Raw genomic sequence first — 24,463 nt, forward strand, 5'->3', positions numbered from 1 at the left:
CGCTCCAAATTACCCAAAAAAATTAATATAAAAATACAAAATAACATTGAAAGGAAAGAAAAGAACTAAAAAATAAACAAAACACACACACACAAGTTAAGTTTAAAAACATGACAAAGAACTCTTTATTCAAGAATTATCAACTGCAAACATCTTGTTCTTTGAGATGATAATGGGTTTTGCAATGCATATAATATTCATTGATATGTGACAATAAGAATCATCTTACCTTTGGTAGCGACTGGTAGCTTGATAGAGTCATTTTGTGTGTTGCTACCTTCTTAGTTGGTCGTGCTTAGATTTTATGAACGCGACGACATATATTTCTCTGCTATACCTTATGCTATGAAAATTATGTAGTAATCTCTTTCAGATAGTTTTGGATGGTGACATTTCAACCGAGTTGTCTAGGTGTGTGTTCTTTTTGTTTCCATTTCTAAAATGTATTTCATTTTATTATATGATTAATTTTTGTTTGAACTTATGTGTTTTCCTTTTCTTATTTTCTTTATTATTTGTGTGTAGAGAGATAGCACTAAATTTGTTTAGTAACCATTCATGGGTAATACCCATTAAAAAGTGTTTCATATATATATATATATATATATATATTCTCATTTGCTGAGTATTTTGTTGAGGGGAAAAAGATTTAATAAAATTGGAATCTATATGTGGAATGTCATAGATTTAGACATGTTTATTGATTATATTCATATGCAAAGATAAAGCACACCTGTAGATATAAGGGTGAGCGAGTATCCATGTCAATATTAGGTTGTTCTCAATAGCACAACACATGTCAAACATTGAATACCTGCAACTTTATGTACTCTTAGTTTTCTCCTCTTTTTTTTTTTTTGTTCTTTTGTTTGAAACCTTATTTGTGTTAATGTACAATAATATCACATAATTTTATAGTAATGTTTGTTTATAAATAACTTATCTTGTGACATGTCTTTTATATTTCCTAACAATATCAATATGACAAGAGAAGCTTGTAACCTTAATTTGAAAAATAATTTGTGGTAATAGCACACATAATTAGATCAACACCATAAATGTTATTTAGTATGCCTATAAATATTGTAGAGTTTGAAGGAAAATAGGGCCGACCTTAAGGGTAGGTGAGCCAGGCTTGCGCCTCAAGCCCCCAAACGCTCAGGGCCTCAAAATTGTAAAAAAAAAAAAAAAATTGTTAGTATACATAAATATTAAATAAGAAGAAAATATAACAAATGTTGTTTGGTATAGTAGTAAAAGGTGTTACTTTAAGCTAAGAAGTTTAGGCATCAATTCTCAACTTCTACTTTTTTAAAAAATTATTTAATGTGTAGTTATAAAGGACTAAACCTTAAAGCTTTTAAGAATTTTTAAAAGCTCATCCAAACACCACGAGCAAGACAATAAACAACATTGTTAGTAGATCGCTTAACAAAATAAAATTTAATACTGAAAATAAAACTAATTAAAGATTTACACTCATCATGGGGTCTTTTTAGTAGGTCCTATAACAAAAAATTTCTATACATATTTCATGCATACTACAAGAATACAATGGAGTAATTAGTATTCGGATATCTTTTAGTATTTTAAGAGAGGTAAATAATAAACTATAATATTAAAAAATAAAATAAAAAATAGGATACCATATGTCCATTTCTTCATTTTGTTTTCATATTTTTAATTAAAAAGAAAAAGTAGTAAGAATTGAATAGTTTCAATTTTGTTTTCATTTTGTTACCCAACAAAGCCTATATTTTTAATCCATTAACTAATTATCAAAGTATTCATAACATAATAAGAATTGAATAGTTACTTAAATTGGATTTCTTCTCATATGATGTTACAAAAAAAAAATCACTACATTAAACATAATGCTATAGAATCATAAATATCGTTAGTTTTTGAAGCAACCACCAAAATCAAAAATAATAATATACTCACTAAACAAAACGAATCATAAAACTTTATTAATGAATTCCTTCAAGATGTTTATATAATACACAACTTTATATATAATAATTAAAATGGTCCAAACATAGCTTATATATACGAGTAAAAATTTGTTAAGTACATAATTATTAAACTAACGATATTATTTTTTGAAGCAACCACCAAAATCAAAAATAATAATATACTCACTAAACAAAACAGATCATAAAACTTTATTAATGAATTCCTTCAAAATGTTTATATAATGCACAACTTTATATATAATAATTAAAATGGTCCAAACATAGCTTATATATATGAGTAAAAATTTGTTAAGTACATGATTATTAAACTATCTCGACTCTACAATTTGGACAAAATTTACTAACTTGTAGCCACTCAACAACACATTCTTCATGATACGCGTGAGTGCATGGTAACTTAGTAGCTTCTAAACCAGCCGAAACATCCTCCAAACAAATCGAACAAAAAATTGGATTATCTTTAACCCAAACTTTTTCTAATTTCTCGATTGACTCTTCACTTGCCGCTACAAAGCGAATTGGAACATCATTCATATCAAAGTCATCATCGTCATCATCGTCGTCATCGTCGTCGTCATCAAGTTGAGGTAGTTCATCAACAAAAACTTCAACGGAAATATTAACACCGACTTCTTCATTCAAATTATTATTATCATAATCATTGTTGTTCATCATCTTTCTACCGCAATCAATAACGCCAACGGCAATAAAAGAGAGAGAAGGAAGATAGACCTTAGCAAGCATGTCTTCAATGTTAAGTATGGCTTCAGTAACGTCGCTCTTCATCAATGTCTCGTACGAAATCCATCCAATATTTTCTAAAAAAGCAGTGGAATTTCCCGCGTCGTCGTCGAATAAAGATTCTTCATCTTCAACTTCCATACTAGATGAGTGTGGAGCAAGAATAAACTTGGCATTTAAGTTAATGGTAAAGTAACGAGCATGTGGCTCTTCTTCTATTGTGTTAGGTTGAGTAGTATAACTATATCTATAGGGTGATATATGGTAATGAGGATCACCAATTACTTGAGGAGAAGTCATAATTAATCACTCAAAGAAATGATTAATTTTGGTTAATTTACAAAGTTTAAGAAAAATTTGAGCTTTAGAAGTTTCGAAATTAGGGTTATCAAATGTATTCAATTAGCTTAGGAAAGAGAGAGAGGGTGAGATGAAAAACGATAATAAGGAGTCAGACCACTATTTAATGTAATTCAAATCTACATTCTATTAGGAGTAGGATTAATATGAGCCGTTGGATTTTTTCGGTTGATTGTAAGGTCATTTTTACCCCTTTCACGTTTTTTATCTTATTTATTTTATTCCCACATTCTTCTCAACGAACTGGTTACTGGTTACTGGTTACTGGTTACTGGTTACTGTTACAAATCGTCGGCGAACTCATCGATTCCTTCCAACGATTCCTTCAGTTTCTTTTCCGTTGCTATGTTCAAATAGCTCATTAATTTCCACAAACAGATATGGCGACTATACAGTTCTGCGTCACCTTATTGAGTAGATTTGAGTGGTGGTGGGGATAATTAGGCAGATGTGAGAGTTTTGGAAGATTTCGAACTTGGCGATTATTATTCAAGACAAGGGTTTCGGTTGAAATAGGTATGGCGTGGTACTTCTCTATCTTTTACTTGATTAATTTCTAGGATTATATCAAAGAAACCCACTTCAATCGAGAAGGATTTTTCATTTGGTGGATCGAAGATCACATCCATTTGTACACACAAGTGTATATGTAATTATTTCTATTTTTATAAGGTTTTGAGTAGTTTCTTCAATTGAATTGATTGGCAGATGAAATTTTTGTGTAAAAAAAAAGTAAATTAGTTTTATTTAAATAAAATAGAAAGATGAGATTTTGGGTGTTAAGTCTGTGTGTTGATTTTCACCATTCATAGATAACATTCAGCTTTGTACAATTTCTATTATAAACTTAATTAGTACTAAAATAAACGAATCATATGTACTTGTTCTGTTCTGTTAATGGTGTCATTGAACAAGTGGGACATTAGGAGTTACTATGAGTATGTATGAGGTTGTACTTTTCAAGTGATTTGTTTTTGTTTGATGATTAACTGATTGTCTGTATTTAGTTTCTCTTAGGGGAATATTACATTATATGTTTTTGTTTGTTTACTTGGGATAACTAACTACAATTAAGAATGCAATTCTCATCATTATTTCTTGTAGAGTCAAGTTGATCCTATTCTCATATTGGATTTTTGTACCTCAAATATGAATAGCTTATAACATTTTGGCAACTCATTTCAGGTGGGTGATGTCATGTGGGAGCCACTATTGACATATGCATTTGTTCATTTGTTAATAAGAGAATGTAAATGTAGTTGCCAATGTAAATGTTAATATGAATAGTGATCTCCTTAAAGAAAGACTTGCTTGTACTCTGGCTTAGTTGCTATAGTTGAACTTGAAGAATCTATGTTTTGGCATGCACTAGAACTAGAATCCATCAATTCTCAAATGAGATGAATAGAATCCATCCGGACCTAAACACTCCACAAGCCTTTGAACTCGATATTCCAAAAATACATCTTTAATATCTGAGCCAACTTTGAGTTCTTCCATATTGCCAAACAGAAGAATATCTCCTAATGAGCAGAACATGGATTTAGACTCTGTAACTATCTTCAGGACTTGAGAAGCCACTTCAGTTATTGCAACATTTGTGGGTGCACAAAGAAGAGTTCTGTAGTTCATTTTTAAGAGGGAAACAAGAAGAGTAGCATTGGCTTTCGTCTTTCCTGTCCCAGGCGGACCCCATATAAGCTCAAAAGCATCTCTGCTCTTGCAGTGCATCATGTGACGACAAGCAAGAACTGCACTAGTCTGAGACTCATTCATATTGGAAGATAGACTCTTCACTAACTTCACCTCACATCTGCAACAATTCTCCTCAGGACAGGTAAATGAATTGAAACAGATTGAAGCATGGTTAATGGAAACACATTCTAGTTAAAAAGCTTACCCATGAACGATTACTTAGAACATATTCAAGCAAATCAAGATTGCATGACATATGCAATGCCTTCCAAACTGTTAGACCCTGCGATTAGTATGGTGGGCTAGCATATATTAAATAGAAGGGTATTTGAGTCTTTGTTTAGAGGGTAGTGTTTAGGAGGAAATACAATAGTATATATAGGTGAGTAAGATAATAGAGAGGGGGTAATGTATTGAGTAAATTTCTATTTGCACCAAAGGGGCCTAAGGGCTCCCTTACTTTGTAATTGGGTTTCTCATACATTCAATATACATTTCCTATTGTTTTGGTACTGTTCTACTCCTATTATTGCTGCTGTTTGTGCTATTTGCTACTGTTTCATTGTGTACTTGAGTTTGGAGTTCTCGGGACTTATCACAAACCCTTTTGTTGGTGGTCAAATTCCCCAGGAAAACAAAAAACAATGAATTCTTCATCTGCATATCTAGTTCAAATTCCTTTGAAGACTTGGCTTTGAAATTAGTAGTAGAGTTATAGCTATTATCATTCCCGTTCTCATCCTCCGTGGTGGAGCTACTACCAGCCCCGTCCTCATCCTCAATCCTCAGTGACTGATAAAGAAGTTTGCAACTTCTACACAAAAACCAAATGAATGGTAAAAGCTCAATGAGCTTGTTTTTAAGAGTTTTATAGTCAACACTCACAAATTATAGTAAGTGAGATTTGGAAGCATAAGAAATTTTGAAATGTACCAATAATATATACACATAAGAAATGATTTGCTTACATAGCAGGAAAAAGAATATGAGGACTAAATTCAAACTACATAGACAAACAAAACAAATTAGTTTAGTTATATAAACGACATTTTGTACCTATTAATCTCATACTTGCATCAAAAGTAAGCAATTACTAAAAATGGATTTTCCCCTATTTCATAATCTAATCCATGCGTCTAGAATTCTGTCATCACAATTAAGAATCCACACATTAGAATTTCAAGAAAATTTAAATGGGAAATTTTTGTATATATACGTAATTTACAATCTATTAACATAAATGACGTTAATTAATCTAATGCAATCCTAATAACGTGACACGTCATCACCCCTACCGTAAATCCAAAATAAACCCAGCCTGCAATCTCGTTTCATCAACGCGCTGTAATCATCCGAAAATCAAGGGATTGAATTTCTTAAACAGCGCGTGATTTATATTAAAAAAAAGGAAACCTATAAATCTATAATTCAAAATCTGAGAATTCAAATCAAATCTTGAAAAAAAAAAACCATTAACGAACAAAAAAAAAAGGTTTCGTTCGACAACCGATCGAACATCCTAAAAACAAATTTCGATTTTGAAAACTGCAATAACGATTTTCAAAATCTCTTCCCTGCGATTATACAAATCAATATCACAGCTGTAAAACTTCTCTCAAAAAAAAAATCTCCATTAAATAACAAAAAAAAAGCTTCAGTTACAAAAAATCACAGCTAGCCGATCAACATTAATTCAGAACCAACGAAGCAATTAGACAACATTACGACATATCAACCAAACAGTCGACACAGCAAATGCGATCAAAAATCAAAGGTTAAGCAAAAATTACCTTCCGCAGTGTAATCGACGACATGTACATCTTCATCGTCTTCCTCTGCCTTTCCTAGTCGCACCACCAAAAGCTACCAAAATAGGTAATTATAAAAATTAAAAATACATAATTGATTATTATACAAAAATACTTTCAATAATTATGTGAGAAAATCATTTTTTATACGTATATTTGTCAACAAAAAAAAAATACTTAGAATATTCAAAACTGTTTATAGCAAAAGTTACATTTGCATTGATTGATGACAGTTTGATATGGAAGATCCAAGAACAGTTATGATATTTTATAATGGACAATGAGTGGACAAAACAAACTACACAGATTTGAAAGTGACAGGGATATTAATACCATCAAAATGTTCTTACAACCTACTTGCACAAACAATATGTTCCACTTTGGGTTTGGACAGAAGTAAACAAAACATTGATGTTCAATTCCAAATTAAATTAGGAATACCACCCATGAAGATTATAGATGACAATGGCTGCAAATTTTATGAACAAATCAGAAAAAAAAAAAAAAGATGATGATGAGACCAAATACCCTATGATGGTAAACCTTTCGACAGCCATTCCAACAGAAAATATTGGTAACAACTCCATCAATCACGACTACTCTGAACATACAATGCAAATCACCCAAGCTATACCTACAAGGACAGAGTATGCACAAAACATGGCAGACTTCGTAATCAATCAAGTTGAAAATGCAATTGAAACAAGCCAGCAAGCAACAAGTCAGGTGATCTCAGATCCTCATGTTGATAACATATTTGTTGGACAAGTTTTTTCAAACAAAGAAACTCTACAAAATCTTTGTCGATCATACTCTATAAGAAGAAATCAACCCTTCAAGGTAAAGAGATCCTCCAAACTTGACTATAAGCTAGTTTGCATCGATGAAAATTGTACATGGAGTTTCTTGGCATCAAAACATGGAAAAACAAACATGTTCAAAATCAGAAAGATTCAGCATTCTCATACATGCTCAATAGATGTCACATCTGTAGACCATCCTAATGCAACAAGCAACCTGATTGGTAGTGTAATAAGAACCAAATTTGTAAAGCCAAAGAGAGACTACACACCAAATGAAATAGTGGATGACATGGCAGATGACTATTGTGTCTCCATATCTTACCAAAAAGCATGGAGGGCTAGAGAAAAAGCTATTGTAGATGCAAGATGCTGTCCACACGAATCGTACTCTGAAATACCAAGAATCTTATACATGATGGAAAAATGCAACCCAGGTACTACTTGACAACCCTAAAACCAAGTTTTCCAAACAAAATTATAAAATATAATATACTAAATGGTTTATTGAATTACAGGAACAATCACAGACCTTGTCACAGACGAAAATGGCCACTTCAAATACCTATACTTCGCAATAGGTGCTTCCATCAAAGGTTGGCAACACTGCAATCTAATAATAGTCACAGATGGTACTTTCTTAAAAAATCAACATGGTGCAGCATTATTAATAGCTAGTGCACAAAATGCAAATAGACACATATTTCCACTAGCATTTGCAATAGTAGACTCTAAGAATGACACTTCATGGAACTGGTTCTTCAGCAAGCTAAAAGAATCATACAGTGAAAGAGAAGGGCAGTGCATTATTTCAGACAGACATGAAAGTATTGCGAAAGCAGCAAATACAAACTTCTCAAACCTCATGCATGGGGTTTGTTGCTACCACTTGCTAAAAAATATCAAGACCAAGTTCAAAAATGGTGGAGATGAACTCAAGAATGCATTCAATGGAGCTTCCAAAGCTTACAATGCTGCTGAATATGAAAAAAAAAACATGAGAGATTTAGACAATATTCATAGCGGCATAAGAGACTATCTGGTCAACGAAGTTGGAAACAGTAAGTGGACAAGGTTATACAGCCAAAACAAGTGATACAAAACAATGACATCGAACATCGCAGAATCTGTGAATGCAGCACTCAAAGAAGTAAGAGAGTTACCAATAGCAACTTTACTATAATGTCTTCACTCTTTGGTTCAAAAATGGTATTGGGACAACAAGAATAGAACATTGTCTACATTCACATACTTGGCACAAAAACCAGAGAAAAGTCTACGTAAAGAACGAGATATGAGCTTAAAGTACAAGGTAACATATCTGCCTTATAAAAATTATTCCATATTTATTTGAAATAGACGTACTGGTTTATTTTTGCACTCATTACTGAAAAAAAATCACTTTATTGTCTCATACAGTTATTAAATAAACTTATTAGTCTATTGCTGCATATCCAAAAACAAACCCGTTTGTACACCAATAAACATGCTTAAATTTTTTTTTACATGCAATCAAGAATGTAACTAATATAACTACTTGCACAGGTGGAAACATCAAATCTGGTTGTATACAAAGTACATGATTGTACCGACTCATACATAGTAAACCTGGAAAAAAAACCTTCAGCTGTCAAAAATTTGAATATGATGAAATGCCTTGCTCACATGCAATGGTTGTGTTAACGAAAAAGAATCTATCATGCAACAGCTACTGCTCATACTCAGGGCCGTCTCAAGGTGTGAAGAGGCCTGGGGCAAAATTTAAAAATAGGCCTTTTTTATATAAAAATTAAAGATAAATATTAATTAAATTTTTGACACAATATCAATTTTAATTATTTTATGTAATAAATAAATTTTTGCCACATAAACTCTCGATAAAGTAATATTTAATTAATTATTACGAACATCTCTATTGAAAAGTTATATTTTTTAGCATATTTTTTTTTAAAAAATAAAAAATATATCAAAAATTATATAATTTTTTTACATATTTATAAATTTTTTAAAAAATACATAATAAATATACATTATTTATAGTACTATTAAAAAAAGTAAATATCTTAAAACTAAAAGAACTAGGTATAATTCTTTTTAAAACATTAATATTATTTATTTATTATCTTTATAGTTTTTCTTTGTTATGACTTTGAAATGAAAGAATAACATATATAACTTTTTAAAATATAAAAATAAAGGTGGGAAGGATCGAACCTACAACCTCTCCACTCATAAATAACATCAATTACCAGTCGTGCTACAAGATTCTCATGCAATTTATGGAATTAAATATTTATATATATTATATTTTTATATATGTATATATTATTTAAATTTTTTCGGGGCCTCGAAAATTATGGGGCCTGGGGCGTATGCCCCGGCTGCCCCACCCTCTGGCCGGCCCTGCTCATACTACTACACGAAAAAAAAACTTTTTTTCTCAACATATGAAGATAATATCTTCCCACTAGTAGATTCTACAACTTGGGATGTACCGGATCATATAAAAGATATGATTGTTCTACCCCCAACACACAAGAGGCCAGCAGGGCGGCCAAAAAAACCAAGGTACAAAGGTGTGCTGGAAACAAAAACACAGGTCAAGTGTGGGGCATGCAACCAAAAAGGACACAACAAAAGATCGTGCAAAACTGAACCAGTTCCAAAGCCAACACGAAAGAGAAAGAACATCAGTACTTAAAAAAAATAACATTTTTTTCACAACATTTGATACTTACAGTAATAAGTAGTACATTAGTACTATGTCTTAGACTATTATGAACATAATGGTTCCTCTGATTTTACAAAAACAAAAACTTGTCAAAAAAATAAACAAACATGTTACCCATATCCATCTATTTTAGGTTTTATATTTTGTTATAATGATCTTCAAATGAAAATTAATGTGCATTTTTTTTTTTTAAAAAAAAAAATTAATATATCTATTACCTATTCGTATCCTCACACCAATTAAAAAAAAAAATATGTACCTGTTACCCTCTCATATCGATATGTACACAAGAAAATTATCTGATGATAGTGATTTGTTTCCTGAAAAAAAAAATCAATTTTAATTAGATTGATCATCGATCAAAAACGTAAACTAATTAGTTGCTTAAGTACACAAAAATTTCATTTACACAAAATAATGTTCCATAACATACAAGGTTCATATACAATCCAAAAAAACATGTCACCACCTAATTAAGTGTTCCAAACCAAAAGAAACCTTGCACACACAACAGTTACATAAAACCAAAAGTTACATGTTAAAGTTTGCAAAATACTACATGTGCTAATTACAAACATTAGAAAAATACAAACAGTATAGTCCAAACTAAAGATAGTAATTGTAACACTAATCATCCAATCTTCAAAGCTCCCCTAGTAGCTTTGGGCATCTTTCTAGTTAACGCTGAACCAGATTCATATCCATTCAACTCCTTCTTCATAGCATACACGGAAAGCTCAACGCACATCTTCTTTCGAACGAAATCCATATTCAAAGTTTTGGGGACATTGTTGATCATTTCATGTATAAAGTATTTAGCATACTTTATAACGAATACACCACAGTCACTACAAAAAAAAAAGAATAAGAATAACAGTCAGAACGATCGTAAACTAAAATGTTAATAAAAAAAAATAATAAAGTATACAATATAGTTACCATTGATCTTGTTGAGGTAATTTATCTATAAAAACAATTTCTAAAGGATCTGTATCCTTCACTCCATGAAAATACTGAGTGCTCTTGTCAATAGCCGACCTCCGACCATAGAAATCCACATGAGACAATAAAATGGCAAAACAACAGCAAATGCATTCACAAAACTACGATTGTCCTTAAACTTTTCACGCCTCAAAGAATTGCACACCTTAAGACTTCTCATCTTGATGTCAAAGATGCACAAAATCCAATGTGCCAAAGCCATTACATTGACTGGAAATAGCATGAAATCTAAAACGAACCACGGTTTACCACACAACAAACCAAATCCCGCAATATACGAAGCTACCTTAGTATCCCGAGGAACAGAATTAATATCCTCATCATTTGCACAAAACTTATTGTACAAATCAAATATATGGGCTGCAAAAAAACAATCAGAGGTTCTGGCAGCAACCCTCACACTTTTGTCATACTTAATTTGCTTCCTCAAGTAATAAAAGCACACATCAATATGCTGCACCACGTAGAACATAAAAAAAACATAAATTATAAACACACAAAAAAACTCAAAACAAACAAAAAAAACAAATCCCATTAATATATCATAAGAAAAATACTAACCGAACATGATAAATTCCTCCCCGGGGTTCTCAGATCGTAAAACCATATTTTATCGTTAACCTTCACAACAACAAAATTTAACAGCACCTTCAATACTCGATACTCTTGTTTGAACTTCTTCAATTTGTTTTTATCATTGAAACCAACATTAAACCATTGCTCAAATGATTTAACTTGAAGTTCATCTGGCATGACCATCAATCCATTTGAAAACGGAAACAATCCATACACTTCACCCGTTGGTTTACCACTGCTGGCCGAACCAAAATTTGTTGTGTAAGGACTCTTCATTACAGATCCAGGCTTCGCAGGCCTTTTAACAACCTTAGACGTAAAATCCACAGTCAAACCCTACCAACAAACACAACAAACACAAATTTAAAAAATAAAAATAATAATAATAAAATAAACTAAAAAGTTTCAATAATAAGTACGTAAACAAAATGACGTAATTAAACATTTATAACATGGAACCTTTGCATTATTCCTCTGATTAGGAGCCATTATTTCATTGTGCAACACCTTACCCTACAAAAAAAAAAAAAAAAAAAACAGTTTTAAAAAAAAAATAATAAAACACAACTCAAAAAAAAAAAAAAAATACTCTAATAATCCATAACAATTACCAAACACGAACATAAAAATACCTTAGCAATTTTTTCCTCAATATCATTGATCTTCTCTAAAGCAAATAGTGTTATACTATCCTCCGTACCTTGACTATCACCCAACTTTTTAGTTACAGCTACAGTACACTCTTAAGTTTCATCATAAATCACCTTATCATCAGCAACCTTCTCATTTACACCCCCACCAACTACCTCCTTGCCTTCTTTGACAGCTGACTCACCAGCACTCACTCCACCACTAGATGCACCAACATTACCTCCACCTTTAACTTCCTTGGCACCAACCTCATCACCACCAATACCCTGCAAAAAACAAAATAAAATATAAAAAAATAAATTATCAATATGCAAATATATATATAACTCACATAACAAAATATATAAATAAAACACAAACTATAACCTTGTCATCGCTATCATTATCATCTTCCCTTAACTTGTTAGACCCGTTTTTGAACATCTCATGATCATCATCAACCACTTCTTTCTTATCATCGTTCCCATTATCATCACTAGGTTGTGATGTAATAAAACACATTATATCAAAAGTAGGCTGACTACCACCATCATTCTGCAATAAAAAATAAATTATAAACCAAATTGTTACTGATGTTTAAATATAACAAGTAAACTACAAAACTAAAACTACAATAAAAACATAAAAAAAAAAAAGTTACCTTATTCTCTACAATCGTATCATCTAAAACTTCCTCAACCTGTATATAATTTCACATTACACTACAAAATAATAAAAATAATCCTAATAAGTTACATAATAATTTACATCAATATTAAAATTTAAAAAAGTTACCTTATTATCTACCAACATTTCATCTTCAACTTTTTCAACCTAAAAAAAGGTTTAACTTTAGATTACAAATATTATCAAAAATAATCAAAAAAGTTTACACATAAACAGGATACCACAAAAAAATAAACAACATTAGAAAAAAAAAATTTATAAAAAATAATAAAAACAGTTTACATAAAAACCAATAATTAATCTAACAACTAATTAAAAAACAGTAAACTTATTAGTTTCTTCTTTAACTAATATTACCTCCACAACTAGCTCCTCTTCATTTGTCAAAACAAGGTCATCATCATTCTGAAATAAAATACAAGACACACAATAAAAATTCAGCATTATAACTAATCACATACTCAATAAATAAAAATAGCAAACAAACAATAATAATAGACACTATCAAATAAAAATAATATGTAAAACATACCATGTTAAAAGTATCCTCATCACTGACTACAACATTTCCACCATCATTTCCACTTATAAAACAATTTCTCAACTCATTGAACTTCATGTCCAAATAAAACTTCAAACTTCCATCAATTTTTGCATCAATAAGACTTTATATTCAACTCACATTCCTTAACACTACACTTCATCTCATTCTTCAACAAACTCAAAGACTCATCAAATTTTGTTTGATTACCAACAAGCATCTTCACGTTGTTCCTTAACTCTACTAGATCAGACTTCCCCACACCATAACTTCTCTGTATACTAGAAAGGTCACCTTTCTCATAATGCTTCCTTTCTAATGGCTCATCATCAAAATCATCTTCAGAAGTTTCTACCACGGGGAAATCAAAACTTTCAAGTTTCATCATCTTTCTTTCAACATCAGTGGGGAGAATAGCTTGAGCTTTCAGTTACAAATAAAAAATGAGAAAAGTAAGCAGATAAGTTTACAAAAATATATCACAGCAATAAACAGAAACAACAACATGATTTTAATAAATATTTATTTACCTTTGATGACATGAAAATTTTCCTATCCAGCTCCCCAGAGTTAGGATTTCCAGTACTTGACCACCTACAAATCCTATACTCTTCCGAAGCATCATATTGGCATATAGAGGCCTTAAGACATAAAGGAATGGTTTCATATAACCAGACCATAAACGCATAAGGGAAACCAGGTAACTTGTATGTTTTACTATTTTCTTTCGTCTGTTTGCGTTTCACCTTAGCTTTTCCCTTACCACAAGAATCATCAGACAAATCTGTTCTTTTTCTGCCCCTCAAAGCAATCATCAAATTGTGCAATGTAAGATAAAAAACAATTTTCCCCCAAGGGAAACTATCATATTCACCAAGCCCCACAATATTCATCAACTCATCAAAAACCTTTTTTACTGCAGGACTACAAATCAACCCATTTGTAAGAAGGTACAAAATTGCCATTTTAACAGCATACTCATCACTCTTGAACCCACTAAACATAAATCTTTGTTCAACCGCACCATGAGTAACTTGCTGCTCAAAAAAATACTTATCGACAAATGCATTCTCCCTTTTTGCATACTTTTTCATATCGTTATCACCATTACACAGTAAACCAGTTATGACCGCAAACTCAGCCAAACTAAACCTAAAATTTTCACAACCAAACTTAAACCACATCTCCTTCCCATTTTTTGATGTACCTCCCTAAGTAGAGCATTATGTAATAACTGAGGCTGATATAAAATTGGTTTCATGTCTAACAAATGACCAAAACATGATTTACAAAAAAGCCTAATTTGTTCAGGGCTCAACTTAGCATTGATATTTGCAATCACTTTGTTCTCCAATGTATTAGGGAAGAAAATCATCTAATCCTTAACACGACTCTCAGGTTTAAAATATTGCTCCCACTCCTACAAAAGAAATAAACACATAAATCAACATACAGATCCTGTAAACTATTATGTAAACAGAAATAATAAGAAAATCACTTTTCTGACTATACATAATAAACTAATACGTATACACATTTTACCAAAACTAAAACACAAAAACAAAATAGTCCAAACATTTCACTGTCTAAAAAAAATAACTTCAATAAGCTTCATCCCAACTATATAAACAAAAAACAAAAACAAATCAACCTAAAAAAAAAAAAACAAGTCAAGAAAAACAAAAATAAAGAAGTATAACTTAACAAGCCTTACTACACAACGGTTAGAATCTACTTAGAATCACTTTTCTGATTATATATAATAAACTAATACGTATACTTATTTTACCAAAACTAAACCACAAAATCAAATAGACCAAACATTTCACTCTCTAAAAAAAATAAATTCAATACATATTTAAAAATTATAGTTGAATCGAATGTGAAAACTTATGAAAATGCTAAAAATTTAAAACACTAATTAAATAATTTTGCTTTTGCAAAATGGGAAAATTAAACTTATAAAGTGAATACACCAACACAGATTTAACCCATTTATAAAAATTGTCTTATATCTCATCTTGTATTTAACTCATTTACTAGTGTCAATGTGTACTGTCTACTATTAGATTAGGAATCCCGAGAGACCTCACACCACTACCTATCAATCACTATACAATTAAGCTTTATCCCAAATATATAAACAAACAACAATATATATCCCTAGAAAAGCCTAACACAAACAAAATCAACAAAAATAAAAAATAAAACACATGCAAATAGATTATATACATTTTAAATAAAAATCTTAACCCATAAATCCATCAAAACAAAAATTAAATCAAAAAATAAACCAAAAAAATTACAATAAAATAAAAATTATATATGCAAATTGAAAACCAAAAATAAACAAACTAAATAACCGAAAACATAACAATTACAAAAACAAATTAATATTTGAAATGTATATACTAAAATTTATTGAAAAATAAAAAAACAATAAAAAATCCATAGAAAACCCTAAGACAACCAAAAATCAACAAAAGAAAAAAAAAACACATGCAAAAACTTAAGTTGAAAACTGAAAAAAAAAAAAAAACAAAAAGCCAAAAACAAATTTGTAAACCATAAATCCATCAAACCAAAAATCAGAAAATAAACCAAACAAATTACAATAAAATATAAATTATATATACTTTAATACTATCTGGAATTACAATCTCCAAATCGTCAATATCATATTCAACATCGTCTTCTTCAACCACCTGCTTCATCTTTTTCAAGAGACGATCTGCAGATTTTCCCTTCTTAGACCCAGCATTGTTCCTCTTCCTCTTCGAAGAAAGATCAGACTCTCCACTATCACTACCCTCAGACATTGTTTCTTTTGATTTGTTCTTCGGATTCATCGCCTTGGAGGACGCGGATGGAGAAGTAGACGAACTTGTTTTCACCATTACTAAACATTTAGAGAGAAGAAATGAAATTAGGAAAAAAAATAAAATAACACTTATATTGATAGAAATAGAGGCAGTTTGGGAGGTTTACAACCCACTTTTTGGGTAAAAGTTTAAAAAAATTCAAAAACTGAAAAACGTGCCTGCGCGCCCACTTTGACATGACCTCCTCATCCACTAAGCGTGCTCAAGAAGCCAAAACATAAAGAAATGGCATAAAATGAAAAACGGTAAAACTAACGGTATATTCAATAATTTAAAAAGAAATGTTATTATTAGAATTAAATGGAAAAAAAAAACGTGTCCACATGTAATTTTCCCAATTTAAAATTATAAAAACAAACAAAATGAAGAATTATAGAATAAAATATTACAAAAAGGGCAAACAAAAAGGTGTGAACGATGATACTAATTAATAAGCAGAGAAAAGACCAACATCGACAATCAACATATACAGTTACAGAGTGAGAGTAAAGAACCTTATAAAGATTTTCATTAGAAATGTCTTCAAGAGTCCAAGAAAACACAGTCTGAGTGAAGCCATCATCAGCAGAGTCTAAATCTTGCATTCTCGTATCTGAAGTTTCCCCACCTTCCATCATCATTTCTTTACCACCTTAACCCATTTTCATTTTTGAAGGAAAATATGTTTCTTGAGTCCGAAGCTTCGTGAAAACAATGAACAAAAATTAGATATATATATGTATACTGACATTCATCTTCAGATTACACAGATTTTGTAATGTCCATTTTTGAATGAAGAATTGTAATTGTTCATATTTATTACACTGATCACATTTAAAGCCACTGATGAAATGGGCTGTTTTTGTGATATTTAAATATAAAAACAAAAGAAATAATTTTTCAAAAAATAATGGGAAAAAAACAAAAAAATACAAAAAAGGAAAAAAAATTACAAAAATACTTTGGGCCGGCCCATTAAACATTTATACAGTCCACATACAAATATTTACAAAAATACCACATGCACTAAGCCTTCAGCTGTACAGAGCGAACCATGAAGATGAAAATACGCGCTCGTTTCAAAACCGCAAAACAACCAAAATGAAACCAAAACGAGAAAAATACAACTATTAATTACGGCAAAATCAGCGGAAAAGAATACTGCAATGATCTAAAAGCCGAAAATGACGAAAAAAAAATCAGAAAAACTGTGAAGAAACTGAAATTACACATTTGTTTTCTGTTTTATTCGATCAAAACAACTCCCCCTAATATCGAAATCCAGATTCATGAAATGTAGATCTGTAACAAACAGATCTGGACCTCCCACCAAATTCAAAACAATGTATGATGTGAAAAATTTTAAAAAAACCTCATGAATAATACATCTACGTTATATACAGTTACATTTTGATTTATTTTTTGTTTTGGTTGCCTTATAGTTGCATTATCGTTTTATGATAGTTTATATATTATGCAAGAATTTAATTTGATGGGGACTAAGAAATAGTAGTTATACATAGTAAGTTTTGTGCAAATAGTTGCATATTAATTTTATAGTGAAATAACATATGCAAGTAGCAAAACTATAATAAAACTACAAAACAACTGTATGCAAGTGCAAATAGTTGCCTTATAGTTGCATTATCGTTTTATGATAGTTTATATATTATGCAAGAATTTAATTTGATGGGGACTAAGAAATAGTAGTTATACATAGTAAGTTTTGTGCAAATAGTTTCATATTAATTTTATAGTGAAATAACATATGCAAGTAGCAAAACTATAATAAAACTACAAAACAACTGTATACAAACTAAAATACAGGAAAAACTCTTTGAACATCAATATCCATGATAAATCTCATTGTTACCCATTGATGATATTTAAAAATGGACAGGAATCAACTAGATAAAAAACATATTAAAAAAATACATACAGAAGGTGTAAAATTTCAAATATGGGAGAAAACCAAAAAGAAACCGAAAACAAACCTCGGTTCGAACATCAGCACCAACATTATCTTTTTTCCCAGAAACGTTGACAATGAAATCTCTGCACACTATTCTCTAATATTGTTGCACGTGAATGTTGTATATCATCAGTTTTTTCAATAGCAATGCTATATATGTTCATCACTCTTTCAATAGTGATTTTTATTGACTTAATTAGACACACTAACATGCGCGTTTTTAATTTGTACAAATAATATTAGACTGATTTTGAGATATTTCAAAAATAAAATCTTAGAATCGTGGTGCCGTTGGTATTGGTATACCTAATTTCCTAATATCTACTATATATGTTGACAATAATATCATTGTGTACGTCTCAAAAATCTTCACTACGTGTGCATATCATATATGTTTATATATAGTTCTCCCTTGATTGATAGAAGTCAATCCTAGACCTAAGCAACAATATATAAGAAACTAGCTTTACAATTAAAAATAAAAAGAAAAGAAGAATTGTTATGGAAAAAAAATTAAAAATTAAAAACTGAAAATAAAATTAAAAATAAAAAATTAAAAGCTGAAATAAAATTAAAAATAAAAAATTAAAAACTGAAATAAAATTAAAAATAAAAAGAAAAGAAGAATTGTTATGGAAAAAAAATTAAAAATTAAAAACTGAAAATAAAATTAAAAATAAAAAATTAAAAACTGAAATAAAATTCAAAATAAAAAGAAAAGAATAAAAAAAGAGAGTGAAATGATGGATTGATTGATAGAAAATGAAAAAAGAGATGGAAGAGAGTAGGATTTGATTGACGATGGATGGAATGATGACTAAGTGGTATTTGTGTAATAAAACTAACTTTGTAAGTAAAAATGTAGACATAGGCGTGTATGAGTAATTGTGTAATAAATTGTGTAAAATAGATTTTTCATGTAAAAATTTCAAAAATAATTATATAATAATAAATTAAAGAAAAAAAAATGTAAAAAAATTCATACAAAACGGGAGTCCCCAGAGGTAGTGTTGTTTTTTGATAATAAGAATTAGAGATATCATTCTCAGAAGCTATAAGGAAATATGATTTATGGTGTAATCTCTCAATACTCATTAACTTACTAACTCGAGCGAACATAATCGTCAATGTTGCTCAATACAATTTCCCAATCCCAGCCCTCTCTCTCTCAGATATCTCTCTCCATTTCTCTCTCAAACTTCTCTCTATTGTGTTGTGTCTTTCTTGTTCTTGCACTTATTCTTGTGTTTCTATTCTCTTATGAAATGAGAGGAGTAGTCTCTTTATATAGGCTAAAGGACCTAATAATACTTGGTGTCCTTTTTGACAGTTAAGTCAGTTATATTGTGTATTCTTTGTTCGTATTGTTTTGATTGGTTTTTTTTTTTCATATTATTTTACTTAATAAGTGAAATTCCCTATATTATTTTGCTTTGATCTATTTTTAGTGCAATTTATAGTTGATTATGAATTGAATAAAACAAATTAGTTTAAACTAAAATTAATTATTATTTAGGTGAAATGAGAATGAGAAAAGTGAAAAAGTTCGGGGGAAAGTAAAAAATTTGGCAATTAACTTTTACTAGAATTGTGTGCTAAAATTAAATAAAGTGATAAGAGCACTCCTAACAGCTTCTCTACTCTATCTTTTATAATACTTTACTAAAACTTTACTTTTTTTTATTTTACCTCCAACTTTTACTTTACATCATAATCAACTTCTCTATTTTTATCTTCATATCATTTAAATATTATTATTTTCAATACACATTTATAAAAAATTATAGGAGAAAATCATTAAAATAAATAAAGAGATGGTATGAGAGAGGAGTGAGAGAGTAAAATAATAATAAAATAAATATAACTCAATAAATAGTTCTAGCTACTTTTAGAGAAGCTACAATACTATTCTTTAAAATAACTTTAGAGTAGCTCATATGATGTATGAGCTATTTGACCATTTAGAGAATACAAATTAAGCATCAATTTTCCTTGGGTCATACAAGGTAAATAAAATATTTTTATACCATCTACACATCACACTTTTCCAAGGTGTGGATCATCAAGATTAGCTAACAACTTACAATTGATGATCTATTAAGCATCTTTGAATGAACAAAACTTATTACTAAAAACATTTATAAAATATTAATAATATTCACAATCCAAGATTCATTAAAAGTTCTAACTACAAGAAAATTAGTTCATGCTCAAGATTATTAAAAATACCCAAATGAAATAAAAAAGTATAAAAACAAAATACAAAGGATTAAGAGAAATTTACGCTGTACAACGAATTTTTGATATTAATCTCACGATTACCACTTTCCTTTATATTTCAATCATAATACTTTCCCATTTCAATTATTTTGGAATACATGTATACACGCCAAAATTAAACGGCACATTAATACAAATAGGTGTAGTTTGACTTTTTTTTTTCTTTCCATTTGTTTTTTTACACTTTTTATTTATTGATTATATATGAAACACACCAATATTAATGATTTATTTTAATATTATAAAAACTTTCTCTATTCTTTTTTTATTTCTCTTTTTTCTTAAAAAAAAAGTTTAAAAAGTTTTTTCTAGTCACATTAATAATTATTTAAGTTCAAATATTATTATCTACCATTTTAATGAGAATCACATATTTTTTCTTTTACTGTTATCATACAAAATGACCAAAATCAAAAGTAACATTTTAATTTCTTTTCTACTTAGTTTATTGAAGAAAAAATAAATTTTCAAATACAACAAAATTTGAATGCCAATTATAATTTAATACGTTACTATTTTTTTTTATATAATTATTTCATATTTAAAAGTTACTAAATCATATTCTAATTTTATAAAATATTTTTTACAAATTTTTAAAATAACTTATAAGAAAACAAGATATACTACCAAATTTTTCACTTAAACAAAATTCAATGTACCAACTAATTTCTTAGATTACCAAGAAGTATTTTATTATTTATTAGATTATATTTTACATAAGTTTATTTTATAGAACAATTTTAGTAAATGTCTAAAAAAACAAAGAGTAACCTTTATATTGTAATTTACATACACTTCTTTTATATAGCAATTTCAATAAATTTTTATAAAAGTATATCCACTTATCTCTTTTTTTTTACATCACATCGTTAGTTGGTTGAGCTCAATATTATCACGACCTACTTTCTTAAGATGATCATTTTAATATATGGAAATCATATATTTCTTTGCTGAATCTAGAAAAATGATTGAAATAAAAAGTAACTTTTTAGTTTATTTTATATTTTGTTAACGAAAAAGTAATGAAACTATAAAATTTAACGAACTTTAATAGATTACAATATTTTTTTCTAATTTGATATTTTTTTCTAATTTGATATTTAAAAGTTACATAATAGTATTTTAAATGAGTTTATCTTATTGAAACATTTCTGATAAATTCCTAAAAGAACTTATAAAGAAATCAAATAGTATCTTAATATTAGAATCGTTAATATTAAAAAAATTGACTTTATTAATTTTGATATTAAGTGTACTTTATCTTAACTCTTAATTTTATCACACATGTTTAAAGGTAACAAAAGTTACTGAAAGAATGTGAAGCTATCTTAAACAACAATACATGGTTACTTTTAAATATGAAAATAATAATAATAAAATATAATATTTTGTGAAGTTAGTTGGTATAATTAATTAATTTTTACTTAAATTAACAGTTTATTTATTCTTTAGTTAACATAATATAAAAGGAAATAGTAGTGATGTCTAACTATTACGTATAAGGTGTGATATGTTATTGCAATTAAAAATTGGGCCTTAAAGATTTTAATTTAATAATTTTTGTGAAATATCACTAATCATTAATAAAAAAATGTTACCTCATGGTGGTATTAGTACTACAGTTAGTGGTGCCTAATGTTAATGCTCAAATAAATGAATATATATAAAACAAATTATACTTTTTATTTAGATCATTATTTTTTGTGATAGCAAATATTTATATTTTTCACATATTAAAATAATTGTCTCGAAAAATAAATTGTAATAGTATGAGCTAAAATAAAATAATTAGTATTTTTTTTATTTAGTGAAACTAATATTTTTTTTAGAAAGATTAATAGGAAAGAAAATATATATATAATAAACAAAAAGACAACAGAGGAGATAACCAAAAAAAAATCAGCAAAAAAAAAGAAACTTGAAATTAGAATGGCAGGGTGTTTTCATGATTTGATGGCTTTATTTTTATGATTTCGGTATAAATGCCTCAATAATTGTGTATTATTTTAGCTAATAGTATTTGTAGAATTATTTTTCGTATAAAACTAAAAAATTTCCAATGATTAAAGCAGTAGACGAAACAATATGGATGGCTCCTCCTTCTTCCTTCTTTCTTGTGCACTCATTTTCTTCTTATTCTTCTTCTTTTTCTTCATTCCCTTAGTAGTTTCAATAATGGTGGCTGCTAAGAAACTGTGTTCCCCCAAATGGTGTAATGGAGGCTAGGTAACATTATCCCTCTTTTTTCACAAAAATATATTTCATAAAATTAATTCCACACGTGCCTTATGAATTTTCTAGAAATTTCCTCATAAATTAGCCACAATCCACATGTATTCATGCTACCTCAGCTAATTTTTGCCACATCAATTAATGAATTGTCACGTCATCTTTTTTCTACATTAATTTCAACATTCAGCCACTGCTACTTTTGCTGCAGCAAAATCCCTACAAAATTTTAGCAAAATCTTTTATTTTCTCTATTAAACTCTTTTCTTCACCAAAACTCAAATAAAACTTATAATTATCACTAACAACTCTAAATTACCCAAAAGAACACAAAAATATAAAATAATACTGAAAGGAAAGAAAAGACCTAAAAAATACCAAAACTCAAATAAAATTTATAATTATCACTAACAACTCTAAATTACCCAAAAGAACACAAAAATACAAAATAACACTGAAAGGAAAGAAAAGACCTAAAAAATAAACAAAATACACACAAATTAAGTTTAAAAACATGACAAATAACTCTTTATTCAAGAATTATCAACTGCAAACATCTTGTTGCTAAGATGATAATGGATTTTGCAATGCATATAATATTCATTGATATGTGACAATAAGAATCATCTTGCATTGGAAGCAGTGGAGTCATTTCGTATGTTGCTACCTTCTTAGTTGGTCGTGCTTGGATTTTATGAACATGGCGACATAGATTTCTCTACAATGCCTTATGTTGTGAAAAGTATGTAGTAATTCCTTTCAGGTAGTTTTGGATGGTGACATTCCAACCGGGTTGTCTAGGTGTGTGTTCTTTTTGTTACCATTCTTAAAATGTATTTCATTTTATTATGATTAATTTTGGGTTTAACTTATGTGTTTTCCTTTTTTTTATTTTATTTATTATTTGTGTGTAGAGATAGCATGATATATATGTTCTCATTTGTTAAGTATTTTATTTTTATTTAAGTGAGCACTGAGAAATTAAGTTGAGGGGGCGAATTGTGAACAAATATATTTTGGGGGAGGGACTAATTACCAATAACTGTATATTTGAGAAATCTCGTTTAACATGCTTAAATGTAAAACTTGATCTTTTAATATACTACCCGATTAGAAATAGAGTATTTACACTTTTAATATATTTTTATTCCAAAAATATCCTTACATTTAAGAAAAAAAAGCCTATCTCTTTAATCTCTTTAACTCTCTCACTCTTCGGCATTGTATCTCGACCCAGAACCACTGCTGTCGAACCAGACTCAAAAATCCAGTCACAAGCCTCTACCGTCGTCTTCTCTGACGATCTCTCTCTCTCTCTCTCTCTCTCTCTCTAAGTCTCGATGTCTCTACCCCAAAGCCCCGAAATTCACGAGCTCAACTACCTCAAAATCCTCACACATTGCTAGAGTTCTCAACCTATCTCTCTCTCTTTTTTTTTTTTCTATTTTTTTGCGATATTTAGCAATATATTTGTAATAATAGATCGAATCTGTAGTTATACATGAAGTTTAGTGATAATTAACAATGTTTTGCGTATTTAGTGATGTTAAGAGATGATTGTAGCAATGTATTTG

The 24,463-nt window shown here is 29.3% G+C and overlaps 3 protein-coding genes across 3 annotated transcripts; 1 reads left to right on the forward strand and 2 right to left on the reverse strand.

Moving 5' to 3' along the window:
* Window positions 1-2,279: 2,279 nt before the first annotated feature.
* On the reverse strand, window positions 2,280-2,762 carry LOC133031480 (E3 ubiquitin-protein ligase BIG BROTHER-like). Its single transcript, XM_061104987.1, has one exon. The coding sequence runs from the start codon at window positions 2,760-2,762 to the stop codon at window positions 2,280-2,282; it is 483 nt and encodes a 160-aa protein (XP_060960970.1).
* A 4,283-nt stretch (window positions 2,763-7,045) lies between these two features.
* LOC115706230 (uncharacterized) lies at window positions 7,046-8,476 on the forward strand. The gene is made up of 2 exons (XM_061104988.1): window positions 7,046-7,817; window positions 7,899-8,476. The coding sequence occupies exons 1-2, from the start codon at window positions 7,046-7,048 to the stop codon at window positions 8,474-8,476; spliced, it is 1,350 nt and encodes a 449-aa protein (XP_060960971.1).
* A 2,266-nt stretch (window positions 8,477-10,742) lies between these two features.
* On the reverse strand, window positions 10,743-14,731 carry LOC133031481 (uncharacterized). The gene is made up of 13 exons (XM_061104989.1): window positions 14,134-14,731; window positions 13,689-13,970; window positions 13,539-13,564; window positions 13,364-13,411; window positions 13,115-13,153; window positions 12,981-13,019; window positions 12,707-12,874; window positions 12,454-12,606; window positions 12,322-12,405; window positions 12,149-12,202; window positions 11,675-12,025; window positions 11,113-11,567; window positions 10,743-10,959 (listed from the first exon to the last, which is right to left on the reverse strand). The coding sequence occupies exons 1-13, from the start codon at window positions 14,729-14,731 to the stop codon at window positions 10,743-10,745; spliced, it is 2,514 nt and encodes an 837-aa protein (XP_060960972.1).
* Window positions 14,732-24,463: the final 9,732 nt, after the last annotated feature.

Source organism: Cannabis sativa, chromosome 9 (genome assembly GCF_029168945.1).
Source record: "Cannabis sativa cultivar Pink pepper isolate KNU-18-1 chromosome 9, ASM2916894v1, whole genome shotgun sequence".
In the NCBI taxonomy this organism is placed as follows: domain Eukaryota; kingdom Viridiplantae; phylum Streptophyta; class Magnoliopsida; order Rosales; family Cannabaceae; genus Cannabis; species Cannabis sativa.

Excerpts from the sequence above, each read along its gene's own strand:
- LOC133031481 (XM_061104989.1), bottom strand. The coding sequence starts at position 14,731 with ATGTGGTTTAAGTTTGGTTGTGAAAATTTTAGGTTTAGTTTGGCTGAG. Across the intron at positions 13,565-13,688 it reads GAAGTGTAGTGTTAAGGAAT|TCAGTGATGAGGATACTTTT; the intron begins GTGAGTTGAATA and ends GAAATGTTGTAG. Across the intron at positions 10,960-11,112 it reads GCACTCAGTATTTTCATGGA|TGACTGTGGTGTATTCGTTA; the intron begins GTGAAGGATACA and ends TTTTTTTTGTAG.
- LOC133031480 (XM_061104987.1), bottom strand. The coding sequence starts at position 2,762 with ATGAAGAGCGACGTTACTGAAGCCATACTTAACATTGAAGACATGCTT.
- LOC115706230 (XM_061104988.1), top strand. The coding sequence starts at position 7,046 with ATGGCTGCAAATTTTATGAACAAATCAGAAAAAAAAAAAAAAGATGAT. Across the intron at positions 7,818-7,898 it reads GATGGAAAAATGCAACCCAG|GAACAATCACAGACCTTGTC; the intron begins GTACTACTTGAC and ends ATTGAATTACAG.